Source organism: Cervus elaphus, chromosome 22, assembly GCF_910594005.1.
Source record: "Cervus elaphus chromosome 22, mCerEla1.1, whole genome shotgun sequence".
NCBI classification, from domain to species: Eukaryota; Metazoa; Chordata; class Mammalia; order Artiodactyla; family Cervidae; genus Cervus; species Cervus elaphus.
Genome location: NC_057836.1, coordinates 54,568,861 through 54,585,505, shown reverse-complemented (window position 1 = coordinate 54,585,505; position 16,645 = coordinate 54,568,861). Strand labels below are relative to the sequence as shown.

The 16,645-nt window shown below is 38.0% G+C and overlaps 1 protein-coding gene across 4 annotated transcripts in view; it reads left to right on the top strand.

Annotated features, from left to right (window-relative positions):
• Nucleotides 1-13,061, top strand: part of NR1H4 (nuclear receptor subfamily 1 group H member 4) — an 81,043-nt gene extending 67,982 nt beyond the window's left edge. For all 4 annotated transcript variants that reach the window (XM_043882469.1, XM_043882467.1, XM_043882466.1 and 1 more), the window contains 2 exons: nucleotides 10,078-10,191; nucleotides 11,903-13,061. In XM_043882469.1, the coding sequence (XP_043738404.1) occupies nucleotides 10,078-10,191; nucleotides 11,903-12,141 (353 nt within the window). In that variant the 3' untranslated portion in view covers nucleotides 12,142-13,061. The remainder of the gene's footprint in view (nucleotides 1-10,077; nucleotides 10,192-11,902) is intronic.
• Nucleotides 13,062-16,645: the final 3,584 nt, after the last annotated feature.

The window sequence follows — 16,645 nt, the reverse complement described above, 5'->3', positions numbered from 1 at the left end:
TCCCTTCTGCCAAATCTTCCTGGTGAGTCAGAAAATGCATATAATCAGTTGAATCATGGAGGATGGTTAGGAACTTGTCAAGCCACAAAAGTCTGAAAAAGGCATTCCAAGAGATATAGCCTTTACAATATAATAATATAGAAATTGCAGGTAATAATATAGAAATAATATAGAAACTCTCCACAACGTTGTGGAGAAATGAGAGAACATCCATGTATAGGACTGAAAAATACCTTGATATTGCTGCAAGATAATATTTGTGCAGCTGAAAATGCAGTGAATGCTAGATTATTAAGGATGTTGAATGCCACAAAAGTAGCTTTAGTTCTTATGTAATTGGGGTTCTTGGTAATATTCTGAACAGATACGATATGACCATAAAAGTACTATGGAAAGATCTTTATTGTGAAGAAAGGCTTGGAGGAATTAAGACAAGTAGCAGGTCTCTATAAAGAAACCAGTGAATAACTAGGTGAGAAAACATGAGGGTCTTACAGACTAAAAATATCTAGTGATCAAAAAGAAAAAACCTTACTTGATAACATAAGTTACAGAACTTGTAATACTGCAAATTTCAGAAAAGTTCAAGAATGAAGTTTTCTAGAACAGTCTGTATAAAGAAATATGCATGCCTCCGGCTCATAAGATACTATACCCAAACATCAGCCACATATTGTGACAACGAAAACCATCCAAATTCATGTGCTGCTTCATATTTTTAATCTATAGTGATGCTTCCGTTTATTAATGTTTATGAATTTGCTTCCCCCAGTGGATTTTCAGAGCATTGCCTTTTCCCCACACCATATAAAAACCTGATCTTGCAAGATGACCTTTCAGAATAACTTTATTTTTATGCAAATGTAACACATTCTTATTTCTATTGTATGTTTAATTCCAGAATAACATTACATTTCAAAGTTACCCTGTTTAAACCTACAGAGCTGTTTAAAGAATACAATGTGAAATTTCTTTTTCTGTTCTTCAAATTCGTACTCTTTTGTTTGCCATTATTAAATCCCATTACATTCACCAAGATACTGTCTGCTGAGATACATTTACTTAGTGAGGATTACAGTGTTTATTTATGTTAATTGAGGCTTCAGAATATATTTCTGACACAACCTGTGGCTGAGTTGTTTTTTCATAATTCTAGTGCATCAGTTTTTTATTCCTAATGTGGTATTATGTAAAATTCACTTATAACCTGGAATTTTTAATAAAAATAGGAATAATCATATGATACCATAAAATATGATAGAACTGAAAAGGGCTGGCCGACACTAATTAGTTTACATTTTTACATTAGGGAAATTAGCAATAACTTCTCCCAGACTTAACAACTTGTTCTGTTATGTTCACTTCAAATAGAAATAACCTCTGAAAACTACAGTGAGTTTTGGCTTTTTGATTACCTGCAATAGACATAAGTGAAATATTCAGTTCAGTAAGTGTTTATCAAGATGACAATATACCTTATGATTTTGCAATGGTTTGCTTTTACAAGCATCATCTTCTTAGTATTTCCAGTGGCCTCTAAAGGTGAGGGCTATGTTCCTATTTTATAATCAGGGAAACAGGCTTACATGGGCTGGGTGGCCTGCCCAAGGTCATACAGCTAACCAGTAGACTATCAGGAGATGAACACAGGTGTTCTACTCAAAGCCCAGCACTGTCTCTATACGTTGTACCTGCCACTTGCTAAGACCTAACATTTGCCCAGCTACTAGCTGGTGGGGAATATAAAGACCCAGTAAGACACGGTTCTTCCCCTTTGGCTGAGTAAGAAGGCACAAGCAGCAGCTATCAATCTGAAATTGCATTTAAGCAAATAATAGAATGAGTAGAGACAATGAGGTCAGAGGAAAGAGAGATGCTTACTAGAGTGATGAAGTTGTTGTAGCATAGTAAAGCATACCATACATAGTATATTTTTTCTACTTTTTAAATATATATGATTTTGCTGCTTTAACTTTGGTAACTCACACAAAATGAAAATCGTTATAAAAGCTAAATTCTCTAATGAAGCAGATTTAAACTGTCAGTTCATAGACTGTCTTTGAAAGAAAGGTTGGAAATGTATAGAGACAAATGACAGAATATTTATAAGAAAGTTTTAATTCTTAAATTTTAGAAATCTTACAGCTTCTCATGTTGCTTTTCAAAGTGGTCACATGATAATTTTGGCATGGGACAAATTTGGGGGTAAAATTATAGGGAAGAAACCCCTTCAAAATAAGAGATAGTATTAAAGTAACATGAGTGTCAATATTTCTATTGCCCCTCAGCACTAATCCCCAAGCCTGTTTTACTTGTCCAGTTTGGGACATTATGTATTTATTTATGCATTTGTCTCCTCCATCAATCTGTGAACTTCTTGAGGACTGTTCCCAGCACTAACACAGTGCACAAAAATTGGTGAATTGGTTGAGATGGATCTGAAATTTGACAGTCCAAACCCTGGCAATGCCTAAGCACCATTATCCTAAGATAAATTTTAGCCACTCAGACTACTGGAAAGTATTAAATATCTTAAATATTTTAATCAAGGCCAACAGTATGGCAAAAATGACTCACTGAGTGGAGGTTAGCAGTTGAAACAGAGGCCAAGGTCCAATCTCTCAGCACCACAGGAATATTTCCATTGTCTGAAAGGCCTCCTTTCTCCTAGTACATCTCACAGCTCTTCATTGCTAGGAACAAACAAAACATAATATTGTGTAATTTAACAAGCATTTATTAATCTCCTGCTGTGTCTCCAGTAGAATGCTAGTTACTAAGGACACAGATATGAATAAGAACCATCTTTATTGGTCAGGCAGTGTGCCAAGCACTGGGGACAGAGCAGTTGACTCCTGTTCTTATAAAATATAGATGGTATTTCACACTCTAATGGGAGGAAGAGATATGAATTGTGAGAGGTGCAATAGAATTGAACATAGAGGAGGGAACAGCTAATTCTGCTTCAACATGACAGGAAAAGCTCCACAGAAAAAGCAAAATTTGAACTTGACCTTGAAATATGAGTAGGGTGTCCTAGCCAAATGAGGATGCCTTGTATATGTGCATTTGTGTTTGATACACACACACATACCTCTGCTTTATTTTTGCCCCCAATTAAAACTAGGAAGTTAATTAGGAAATAAATACATTTACATTTAAAGTAACTTTAAAGAGCATAGTGTTTATTCTATCACATGGTTATTCTCTCAGAGAATATTTATCATTGGAAAATTAATTTATCAATCACAGACTTTTTTAAGGAAAACAAAAAACAAAGAAGCAGAAACAGTGATTTTTTTTTTCCAACTAACATTTTCATAGTAGGCTTTGTGATTAAATTAGAAAATAGCCCCCTCTTGTGACCAAAAATCAACTAATTGGACTTAGAACAAGTTTCTGGAGGAGGAGGAAGCAGGAAAACAGGAAAAGACTGCCCCTTCAGGATGATGCTGTTGTTATATTGCTTATGTTAGAAATTGCTGGCTCATAAAACTTAAAGCATCTCTTTGTTTATGCTGGCATGATTAATTCTGATTATCCACTCTAATTCCAAAAGCAACTTTATATTTATCTATCCTGTAGGAAAATAATTTTTTAAACTCTTTTATTATTTATTTTCTACATTTTTTCTATGTTCACTGTTGGTCTTTAAAATGAAAATTTACAAGATGAACATTTTTAATAAACATTTTAACCTGTTTTTTTCCCCCAAAATTACCAGTTGCAATTAGATAGCTAATGGTATCATCTTTGGTAGGTGAAAGGAATTTAGGAAAACAAAATAAGAAATTAGGTAGTCAAAGATGATTTCATAAATATTTTCAAATCAATTGCCTGCTTCCTTGGTAGCTCAGTTGGTAAAGAATCTGCCTACAGTGCAGGAGATGGCGGTTCAGTCCCTGGGTTGGGAAAATCTCCTGGAAAAGGAAATGGCAATCCACTCAGTATTCTTGCCTGGAGAATCCCATGGACCAAGGAGCCTGGCAGGCTATAGTCCATGGGATCACAAGAGTCAGACATGACTTAGTGACTAAACCACCACCAACCTTATCTCCAAACCTTTATGTATGATTTAAAATAAAGACAGTTGGTGAATTATTTTAGCTAACCACAACTGATGAGTGTAGAACTCAAATATAGAAGACTGCTGTTTCTCAAAAGTGAAAAAGAGTGGCCTTATTAACAGATACAGATCTTAGCTTAGCTTTGATACCTAGAAAAATACTGAGGCAAATCACTGATCAGCCAGTTTGTATTCATCTCTAGCAAACTGCAGAATGCAAAAACAAAACAAAAAGCAAAAATACAGCTTTGTAAATACAAATGTACATGAGCTTAATCAAACATTAAGATGGAATGAATGTATTGACCCAATTTCCTGAATAATGACAATAATAGTTCTTATTATGATTATTTGCTCTAACCTTTATGAGGGTTTAACATTTACTGAGAGTTTACCATGAGCCAGGCTGGATGCTCCATCTGAGCTGGTGACTCAGTCCATGGGGTTGCAAGGAGTAAGACACGACTGAATGACTAACATTTTCACTTTGACTATACTAAGTGAAAAAGAAAGTGAAAAGTGAAGTTGCTCAGTTGTGTCCGACTTTTTGCGACCCCGTGGACTGTAGCCTACCAGGCTCTTTCATCCATGGGGTTTTCCAGGCCAGAATACTGGGTTGCCATTTGACTATACTAAGTACCTAACAATTACTTTCAAGTAGAGTGACTAAAGGCTAGGCATGGTGCTAAGAACTCTACATATTTTGTCTCATACAATGCTATTGTTACAATTCACATTTCACAGATGAGGAAACTGCGGCTGAAAGAGTTTAAGTAATGTGTCCAAGATCAAGTCATAGGTCAGCTTTTAGGCTCAGACTTACTACCTCTTTAACTACTATGTCTGTTGGCAACCAGGACTAGTAGTTCCAGCCTACATACTCCAGCCTTCTGAATTTTAAGTTGTATCTAGCTTGATCATGGGCATTCACTTCAATCTGTAACAGCTGGATAGAGGGCAGTCTTCCACATGATGTCATCCCCAAGTTGTTCAACAAAGACACTATTGTTAAGAGAGCCCACTGGGGTCGATTAAGCATTGAAGGGGAGAAAAGTGCTGTTTTGATTAAAAGAGAGAAAGGCCAGGGATTCTGTTTGAGAAGATTCTTCAGATTCATCTAAAGATGAGGATTCAGACTTTCTGATCCTGTGAAATGTACTATTAGATGATAATCAGACTCTTTTAGCATTTGGAATTCAATTTTACTTTGGTATGTTTCAACCTAAGCTCTAAGGCTTTAGGTCTAGTTTGGGATGGAATAGAGTTGTCTATTGTGAACCAATTCTGGGAAACTCAGTCTCATCTTAATTCATCCATAAGTCACAACACAACCTTTCTTTTTTTTTTCTTTCTGCACAATTCCCTAATCAAAGCTTTTCTGGAGTGGGGCCAAGCACAGAACAGGCGCCAAACTAATAGCTCTTGAATGACTGGAGGAAGTGGCACAAAGGAATCCTAAATTATGAAGAGGAGTAAGTTATAAAGGAGGAGGATATTGCAAGCAGAGAAAGTAACATGTACAAAACTGAGCAATAAGACTTGTCTAGGGAACTCCAAGGGCCTGAACACAGCTGGAGTAATGGTTGTGTGATAGAAAGATGGTACCCCTTAGTCACAACTAAGAGCCAGGATTCTGGGGCCTACTAGCTTTGGTTTGAATCCTGGTTCCACTTTTCACCAGCCGTGTGTCTTTGGTCAAGTTATGTAACCTCTCTGTGCCCATCTTATGGGGTGTTAGAAAGATTAAATGAGTCCCAGTGCAAGAAGTGCTTAGACCTGCACCTAGTACATAGGGAGTACTCAGATGTTCACTCCTGTTGTCATCACGTGGGTGAGTAGTCGGTGGTGGGAAAGGCAGGGGACAGGGCCTAGAGTTTCCTGTGTAAAAAGGAAGGCGTTTATGCCAAAACCATGGAGAGGTTTTTGAAGGTTTGAAAGAACTGGGGAGACACGAGGTGGTTTGAATTTTAGAAGGGTGATTCTGGGATGGATTGAAAGGGACCACACTGAAGACGGGAAGACCAGTGAGGAGGCAGGTGGAGTAATCCAGATGAAAACAGTTAAAAACTTAAACTAGGTCAACCAGGAGCCAGGTGAGAGTTAGCTGGTCAAATCCAGAGGACCCAGTGCTGGACTGAGTTGGAGGGAGGCTGAATCTTGGTTACCAGGTGGAGACAGTTGGGTGGGTGAGCACACCAGTCACTAAGAATGGGAACATCAGGAAAGAAGTGGATTTGGAGGGATGGGGAATTTAGTTCTGTACATGGTGTCTTTGATTTTAGACATGCTGAGTTTGAAGAGAAAAGCTAAGTACCATTGCTTGGTAGGCAGTGGATAAACAGTTTGGTACTTCAGAGAGAGATCAGAACTCTGTTAAGAACTCTAGCTAATGTATAAAGTAGAGTTTATACTTCTGGACTAAAGAACAATAATTTTTTGTTGGTTAAGATGCTGTCTATGTCTTGATTATAGATAGTGATATTTAAAAGATTAACTAAGCCCCATCTAGAACATGGTGAAGTTCAGAGATTCTTTTGATTATTATTATTATTATTATTATTTTGCTTAGAGTACCTTTTAGCTATTCAAATAACTTTTTCTTTCTTTTTTTTTTCTTTTTATTAGTTGGAGGCTAATTACTTCACAACATTTCAGTGGGTTTTGTCATACATTGATATGAATCAGCCATAGAGTTACACGTATTCCCCATCCCGATCCCCCCTCCCACCTCCCTCTCCACCCGATTCCTCTGGGTCTTCCCAGTGCACCAGGCCCGAGCACTTGTCTCATGCATCCCACCTGGGCTGGTGATCTGTTTCACCATAGATAATATACATGCTGTTCTTTTGAAATATCCCACCCTCACCTTCTCCCAGAGAGTTCAAAAGTCTGTTCTGTACTTCTGTGTCTCTTTATCTGTTTTGCATATAGGGTTATCATTACCATCTTTCTAAATTCCATATATATGTGTTAGTATGCTGTAATGTTCTTTATCTTTCTGGCTTACTTCACTCTGTATAATGGGCTCCAGTTTCATCCATCTCATTAGAACTGATTCAAATGAATTCTTTTTAACGGCTGAGTAATATTCCATGGTGTATATGTACCACAGCTTCCTTATCCATTCATCTGCTGATGGGCATCTAGGTTGCTTCCATGTCCTGGCTATTATAAACAGTGCTGCGATGAACATTGGGGTGCACGTGTCTCTTTCAGATCTGGTTTCCTCGGTGTGTATGCCCAGGAGTGGGATTGCTGGGTCATATGGCAGTTCTATTTCCAGTTTTTTAAGGAATCTCCACACTGTTTTCCATAGCGGCTGTACTAGTTTGCATTCCCACCAACAGTGTAAGAGGGTTCCCTTTTCTCCACACCCTCTCCAGCATTTATTGCTTGTAGACTTTTGGATAGCAGCCATCCTGACTGGCGTGTAATGGTACCTCATTGTGGTTTTGATTTGCATTTCTCTAATAATGAGTGATGTTGAGCATCTTTTCATGTGTTTGTTAGCCATCTGTATGTCTTCTTTGGAGAAATGTCTGTTTAGTTCTTTGGCCCATTTTTTGATTGGGTCATTTATTTTTCTGGAATTGAGCTTCAGGAGTTGCTTGTATATTTTTGAGATTAATCCTTTGTCTGTTTCTTCATTTGCTATTATATTCTCCCAATCTGAGGGCTGTCTTTTCACCTTACTTATAGTTTCCTTTGTAGTGCAAAAGCTTTTACGTTTCATTAGGTCCCATTTGTTTAGTTTTGCTTTTATTTCCAATATTCTGGGAGGTGGGTCATAGAGGATCTTGCTGTGATTTATGTCGGAGAGTGTTTTGCCTATGTTCTCCTCTAGGAGTTTTATAGTTTCTGGTCTTACATTTAGATCTTTAATCCATTTTGAGTTTATTTTTGTGTATGGTGTTAGAAAGTGTTCTAGTTTCATTCTTTTACAAGTGGTCGACCAGTTTTCCCAGCACCACTTGTTAAAGAGGTTGTCTTTTTTCCATTGTATATCCTTGCCTCCTTTGTCAAAGATAAGGTGTCCATAGGTTTGTGGATTTATCTCTGGGCTTTCTATTCTGTTCCATTGATCTATATTTCCGTCTTTGTGCCAGTACCATACTGTCTTGATGACTGTGGCTTTGTAGTAGAGACTGAAGTCAGGCAGGTTGATTCCTCCAGTTCCATTCTTCTTTCTCAAGATTATTTTGGCTATTCGAGGTTTTTTTGTATTTCCATACAAATTGTGAAATTTGTGTAAGGTTTTTGATTTCTGCTATGAACATGACTTAGATACTGAATGACGGTCTGATGTAGCAGCGATCTCTGTGGTTCTCCTGAGTTTTCTTCATTCTTCTGATGCTTTGGATGATTTTTCTCTGAAATCTGTCACCTGCGCTTTTGTTTCTCCTTTGGTCATGGATTTGTTTCATGGTGATTAGGAGGATGGGGTTAGAGAATGAGAGACTTGTGTTCTGCTTCTGGCTTCATCACTCCCCGACTCTGAGACTGTGAGGAACTTATTTCACCTCTGTGGGTCTTAGTGCCCTTGTGTGTTACGTGGGCTAGTTGTGCCATTCTCTTCATAGGAAAAGTACATAGAATTCTTGACATGGTGATGGGCACAGGGTAATAATATCTGCCTTACTACCCTTAATGATTTTTTATGCATAGTTGCCTAGAAAAGATCCTGAAGGCAATTTGTGATTTTCCAACAGGATAAAATTTGTATACATATATATATATATATATACACACACACACACACACACACACACACATATATTTAATTTTTTCCTTTACTTCTTCTGTTTAGATGCTGAGATAGTTTAGATGTTTTGTTGTAATTGTTGTTCAGTCAGTAAGTCGTGTTTGACTCTTTGCAGCCCTATAGACCGTAGCACTCCAGGCTTCTCTGTCCTCCACAGTCTCCTGGAGTTTGCTCAGATTTATGTCCATTGAGTCAGGGATGCTGTCTATCCAGTTTATCCTCTGCTTCCCCCTTTTTCTTTTGCCTTCAATCTTTCTCAGCATCAGGGTCTTTTCCAATGAGTTGGTTTTTCGTATCAAAAAACCACTTTCGTGGCCAAAGTATTGGAGCTTCAGCTTTAGCATTGGTCCTTCCAATAAATATTCAGGGTTGATTTCCTTTTGGATCGACTGGTTTGATTTCCTTGCAGTCCAAGGGACTCTCAAGAGTCTTCTCCAGCACCACAGTTTGAAAGCATCAATTCTTCGGTGCTTAGCTGTCTTTATGGTTCATTCACATCCGTACACGAATACCAGAAAAACCATAGTTATATTTTCAGTTATATTTAATAGCATGTGATAAGTAGGTGAATTAATATACAAAATTATGATTAGACTATGAGACCACATTAAAGTGTTAAAAGAAAAACACAAAATAATTTCGAAAGAGAAATATCATTTCATTTGGCTTATATGACAGTTCCTGAATTGACATGCTTCCAAATTACTAAATTAAGCAAATTTGCTAAATTTTTTTAACCTTAGTCTACAAATAGAGTCACAAGTAGAATATGAAATATGCAACATAAGACTTTGAAAGGCCAGTGGAGCATGGTGCAAGAATATTATCATTTATTGTCACACAGTTGTGACTAAAACAAAGGCACAGTCAAAGATCAAAGATTGATTAGTTTATATTTTAAGGATTTTGTTAACCGATCTTTTTTGCAGTGCCTCACCTTTAGCTGGGATATTTATATATTTTATATAGTCATTATTTAAATGTATGCTGCTGCTGCTGCTGCTAAGTCGCTTCAGTCGTGTTCAACTCTGTGCAACGCCACAGACGGCAGCCCACCAGGCTCCCCTGTCCCTGGGATTCTCCAGTCAAGAACACTCGAGTGGGTTGCCATTACCTCCTTCTCTGATTTAAATGTATACATATGGGTATAAATATTGTCTGTGTGTGTATAATGTGTTTGTAGTTTTACACTTTTCAGTCATTCAAAAATTTTATTATGCCTCTGCAATTTTTCAACTTTCCCCCATAGGTATCTCTGATGAATATATAACGCCTATGTTTAGCTTTTATAAAAGTGTTGCAGAATTGAAAATGACTCAAGAAGAGTATGCTCTGCTTACAGCAATTGTTATCCTCTCTCCAGGTAATTTCAATGTTATGTATTTATTTTTATTCCATTTTTCGGTTTTACTCTCAAGGATAGTATGAATATTAAGGAAAATCTTGGATAAAAAACATGAAGAGAAAGTAAAATGGCCTATAATTCCATCACTCAAATTGAACCATTGTTAACATTTCAGTGTAGTTCTTCTCAGTGTTTTTCTGAAGATCATGCTCATTCATTTAATAATTGCATTTTGAACACGTTTATACACTCAACATGTTTCCAGACATTGTGTGATATAGCAGCAAAGAAATAGGCAGGATGTAGTTTACATCCTAGTAGAGTGAGAAAGACAATGAATAAAGAAACAAACAAAAAGAATTTTCAGGGAGTGATAATACTACAAAAAAATTAAGATGTCATATAAGGAAAGAAAGTGGCAGCAAAATGCTGTTATAATCAATAGTCAGGGAAGGCTTATCTAAAGGGTTGAAATTTGAGCAGGACATAAATGAAACTATATACTTTTTTTAATGTAATAAAGAATATACTGTCTTTATACTTTCTCCATGTCATTAAAAATCATACTGGTAGAAGTTTGTTGCAATATGTACATCATGTTGTATGATGTATAATCATTTACTCAGTTGTTACCATGTTTGGATATTCAAGATGTTTCCAGATTTGTCATTGCTGTTGTTTTAAACAATTTTGAAATGAATCTCTGTACATAAAATTTGTCTATATTTTTTGATTAGTTATTTGGGAATAAGTAATGTCATGTTCCTGATTTGGAAAGCTTAATTACAGTGTTAGCCTTAAGCCATTTTAATATGTGATACTGTGGCAGAAGCCATTAATAGTTGTTACTTTGTTTTACCATGAGAAATTATAATTTTAGAAAGAATGACCCAGAAATTCTACTCCTCAGAATATACTCACCACAAGTGACACCTATGTCTATTCTTGGGGTTACCTTTTGGGTGCATTTGTTACCAAGTCCAAGCTCCTACTGCTCCCCACATGGTGGTCCGAAAAATCAAGAGATGAGTTGTTAGGACAAGGAATAGCAACTTTATCTGGAAAGCCAGCAGACTACGATAGTGGACTAGTGTTCCAGAGAACCATCTCACCCAAGTTAGAATTCAGGCTTCTTTGATAATAAAATTGGAGGGGGTGTGGGTGGTTGCCGCAAACTTCTTGGTGCTGGAATCCTTTGTTCTCGCAGCTGTCCAGGTAGGTCTGGTTATAATGTTCCTATAAACCTCCAGCAAGACAAATGTTATTCTCTGCTCTGCAACATTTTATCTCTAAATGAATGGAAAAGTGTCCTACCTTTAAGGTCAGAGCCTTGAGAATGGGTTATTCTGTATATTTCAGGCTCCAGGCAACATTCTACTACAAAGTGCAGAGTCAAAATGACTAAGCACAACTAACACAGCACACAGTTTAAAACCAGAGGAGTACTGTTAGTCTTTCCCGAACACATTCATTGGAAGGAGAATTTAGGCAGGCCTCTGGGGGGCAGTAAAGGTTTTATAGCTTGATCTAGTTGTGATTACAGGAGTATATATACATGTGTGTAAAAATTCATCAATGTGAACATTTTGCCCGTTTTAAGTGTACAGTATTTGTAAGTTACAGTTCAAAAAAAGTTAACCTTGCTGTAATTATGCCAGATTTTTACTTTTCCACTTTTCTTGTCCTTTTTTTTTTTTTTTGTCCTTTTATTTTTGAACTTGAAAAACAGACAGACAATACATCAAGGACAGAGAGGCCGTAGAGAAGCTTCAGGAACCACTGCTTGATGTGCTACAAAAGTTGTGTAAGATTCACCAGCCTGAGAATCCTCAACATTTTGCCTGTCTTCTGGGTCGCCTGACTGAGTTGAGGACATTCAACCATCACCACGCAGACATGCTTATGTCATGGAGAGTGAATGACCACAAGTTTACGCCACTTCTCTGTGAAATCTGGGATGTGCAGTGATGAGCACTGCAGAGGCAGGGTCCAGCTCTTCATTTTCCTGATATAAATCTGATACATAACTTTCTTTTATTGCATTTGTACCTGGCTTCATGCCAGAATTTTCCTCTGTATTTATGTGGTAGTTATATAACCCTAACAATTGTAAATATGGGGCTAGGTTGAAATACTGTCTCTACATTGTATTTTACAAAGCTTCAGGGAATTTTTCATTCAAATTGGCATGCCCTGTTTGCCAAATTAATCATTACTGTAAATCTGTTGAAATAGGGGAAACTCTCATTTTGTTCTTCATTTTACCTTATTGCATATATTTTATTAAAGAGTTGTGTTCAATTTGGGCAATAAACCGAACATAATGGCGACAGGCTTTTCTTTGGGAACAAAATTTGAAAAATATACAAACTTATTTCTTTAAATGATGAATGGCATCCTATTGAGTCTGAGGGGTAATTTCCAAAAAGATAAACTCTTACAACATAAATAGTGCTTTTCTCATCCCCGGAAGTCCTGGTGAATATTCATTCATCTATGATAGCCCTTTGATAATTTCTTATTCTTCAAAGTTCACAGAGCATAGCATACAGAAGAGTTAATGATTCTCACATAAAATATTCCCTCTAGCAATTTATTTCCCTACTTAGGGTCCTGAGGTGGCATTTACAAATTCAGAGCATGCAGATAACTCCAGTGGTGGGAGGTTCCCTTTTCTCTCATAAAAGTGCTCTCTACTGGCTTCAGTGCATGTAATTACTTGTTTTTCATTTATTTGTTTGTTTTGCTTTTGGAAAACACTCCTTCAGCTGGGTGCACAGCTGTGTGTAGTTCCCCTAAAGCAGGAATTAGTTCATTTCCTTCCTTCATTGTTATATTGTTGCATTCTTCTCCCCGCCATCCTTCAGTAAATATAATAAAACACCTTCTGCAAGTAACGGGGTTTACATGTCCCTTACTCCTGAAATCAGCCAAATTGGAGCTTGCTTAGCAGCAAAGAGTTTTTCGTTTTAAAATGTTAAGGCAATCCTGAAGTTCTAACAAAGGCTAGTCAGTAGAAAAAGGAGTGAACTGGGGCTAACATTAGTTGAATTCCACTTGTTTCAACAAGAAAAAAGACAAGTCCCCACTAAGTAAAATCTTTATGCTAATCTCCATGGGAGATATAAAGATGATTAAGACCCAGTAACTGCCTGGAGGGGCTTAAAAGAAGAGCAGAAGAGAATGCTGTGGGCTTCCCTAGGAAGGTCTCATGGAGGAGGTGACATTTGCCCTGGGCTTGGAAGAATAGTCAGGACTTCATGGGTCGGGGTAAGAAAGGGGAGGGTTCAAGGTGAACATGGTGGCAAGAGTAAAAGAAGGAGAGGCGGGGGGGAGGTGGACAGATGTTTAAGGACCACAAGTAACGTGGGGCGGGGCGGGAGGGTGCGCAGCACCTTTGTAAGCCTCCGTTTCACCTCTGCAAAATAAAGATCTCAGTTCAGTTCAGTTCAGTTCAGTCGCTCAGTCGTGTCCGACTCTTTGCGACCCCATGAATCGCAGCACGCCAGGCCTCCCTGTCCATCACCAACTCCCGGAGTTTACTCAAACTCATGTCCATCGAGTCGGTGATGCCATCCAGCCATCTCATCCTCTGTCGTCCCCTTCTCCTCCTGCCCCCAATCCCTACCAGCATCAGGGTCTTTTCCAATGAGTCAACTCTTCACATGAGGTGGCCAAAGTACTGGAGTTTCAGCTTCAGCATCAGTCCGACCAATGAACACCCAGGACTGATTTCCTTTAGGATGGACTGGTTGGATCTCCTTGCAGTCCAAGGGACTCTCAAGAGTCTTCTCCAACACCACAGTTCAAAAGCATCAATTTTTCGGTGCTCAGCTTTCTTCACAGTCCAACTCTCACATCCATACATGACCACTGGAAAAACCATAGCCTTGACCAGATGGACCTTTGTTGGTACAGATCTCAGTACCCACCATCAAAAGGGATTGAGCTGATGAATGAAGAGTAAATGGGAAGTTGCAGATTCACCAGGGAAGTGGTTGGTGAGGAAAGAACATTTAAGACAGAGAAGTAAATTTCTGAATGCCTGAAGGAGAAGGGTCAGTTTGGGGAACTAAGCGGTTTGGTGATTCCAGATCCTAAGGCATCTGGGGGAAAGCAAGTGGTGGGAAATGAGCTGGAGCTTAGGGTGTCCTGTAGATGGAGATAGAATTTAATCTCTTAGGTCTGGATTTATTCAAGTTGTTAAGACCTTATGATAGCAAGTAATAATACTTCTCAAGTGGAAAATGAATTGTAATATAATGAAAAATACTTATTTGCTCTTTGTCCCTAGTTCTTGACATAGAAATTCTAAAACTCTTGGCATTTCCTGAGTGATAGGAGGATCTTTATTATTCGTAACAAGATCCTTTCATCCATACCTGAATTAATGCTAATAAGGTGACTCTGGTGGGCCTCTAGATGCTTCAGGGTGGAGGATTGTTGCCAGAAGAGCCAACTACGTGATTAGAGGGTTAGAATTCAGTCCCATTCCTCGAACTCTGGGGAGGGGAGAGGAATATTGAGGTTGATGTCAGTTGTCAATGGCCAATGATTTAATCATTCATGCCTATATAATGGAAATTCCAATTAAAAAAAAAACACTAAATGATAGTATTTGGAGAGCTTCTGGGCTGATGAACATATCGAGGTGCCAGGAGGGTGATGTGCCAGAGAGTGTGGAAGCTCCACACCCTCCTCCGTTTACCCTTTGTCTCTCTCGTTTGACTGTTCCTGAGATGTAGCCTTTATAATACACTGGTAATAGTAAGTGAACTGCTTTCCTGAGTTCTGTGAGCCAAACCAGCAAATTAACAAACCTAAAGAGGGAATATCTATACATATCTTATTTCCACATAAGGGCACATTTTGAGGTTCCTAGACAGCATATTAAAAAGCAAATCTTTGCCACCAAAGATTTGATGTTTTCAAATTGTGGCTCTGGAGAAGACTCTTGAGAGTCCCTTGAACAATAAAGAGATTAAACCAGTCAATTCTAAAGGAAATCAGCCCTGAATATTTATTGGAAGGACTGATGCTGAAGCTGAAGCTCCAATACTTTGGCCACCTGATGCGAAGAGCTGACTCATTGGAAAAGACCCTGATGTTGGGAAAGATTGAAAGCAGGAGAAGGGGATGACAGAGGATGAGATGGTTGGATGGCATCACTGACTCAATGGACATGAGTTTGAGCAAGTTCTGGGAGATAGTGAAGGACAGGGAAGCCTGGCGTGCTGAAGTCCATGGGGTCACAAAGAGTCAGACACGACTGAGTGTCTCAACAACAACTAAGGTTCCAGGTGGATATGAATTTTGGAGGGGAGGCTATTCAACTCACTATATAAATGTAACATTTTAGTATTGATCATAACTGTTATGAAATTTTATATTATTGAATTACATACAGATAATATTTGTTAATGTAAATCAATAACATTCCTTTAAGATTGAACTTAGTCTTGTTTTTAATGTTGGCTCTCAATAGATCATCTGCTGAATGAGTAGTTTAATTAACTGAGTGAATCAAGATCTCTGTAGCCCCCAAATTCCATCCAGTAGTTCACACAAGGCAGAATCCATTGATTCTGGATTGATAGCTAATGTCAAAGCATTAAAAACAAAATGCAGAACAAAACAACTAACAAATCAAAGGAAAAAAATCTCCGACAATGACAATAAACTTTAAGCAATAAAGGAGCATCCTTTCAGGGTTGTGGAAAACACCAAAATCACATTTCTGTATTCAAGGATGATGAGATTATGGGTGACTCTTCTGTAGAGATGTGTAGTCAGGTGAATGGATATTCCTAATGTAATAACTTGAAAAATTTAGATCTCCAAGCATGATGCTTTCATCACAATCTGGAGAAAGTCAGACCCATTAAATAAAATACTTTGCCATCTGATGGGAGCAAACTGGTGAGGCTTGCTTTGCATGTTCCGACCATGCCAATTTCAAGTGAGAACACCTAAAACATTACTATTAACCTAACCACCAATTAGAAAATCTACACATGAAAGTAAATTGCAGCTCACTTGTTGAAACCCTCAATTACTAATTGCAGTGTTAAAATCAAGGTAGGTAAGATGGTGACTGTGCTTAGGGGGTGGGGTACTAACTGAGAATTCTTGTAAAAGTGAGGTTGAGAGAGCAACATGCGGGACTTTTTTCATTCATAAGGGAAAAGCAATAAGAATCAAAGAATCTAGAAGGGAACTCCTCACCCATTCCCCACCTTTAACCAATGAGGAAGATGGGCTTAGATTTCCTGACTCTGGATTCACTTTTCACCACATTGTCCTTTATAAGATAGAGGAGTTACCAAGACAAACCAAATAGACAATGAAAATAAAAAGAAACCAGCCATAAAAATACCCTGCTGCCAAAATTTCAGCAAATGGCTTAGAGAAATATTAAGTGGTGTGTGTGAGTGTGTGTGTGTGAGTGTATTTGAGACAGAATGTATACATA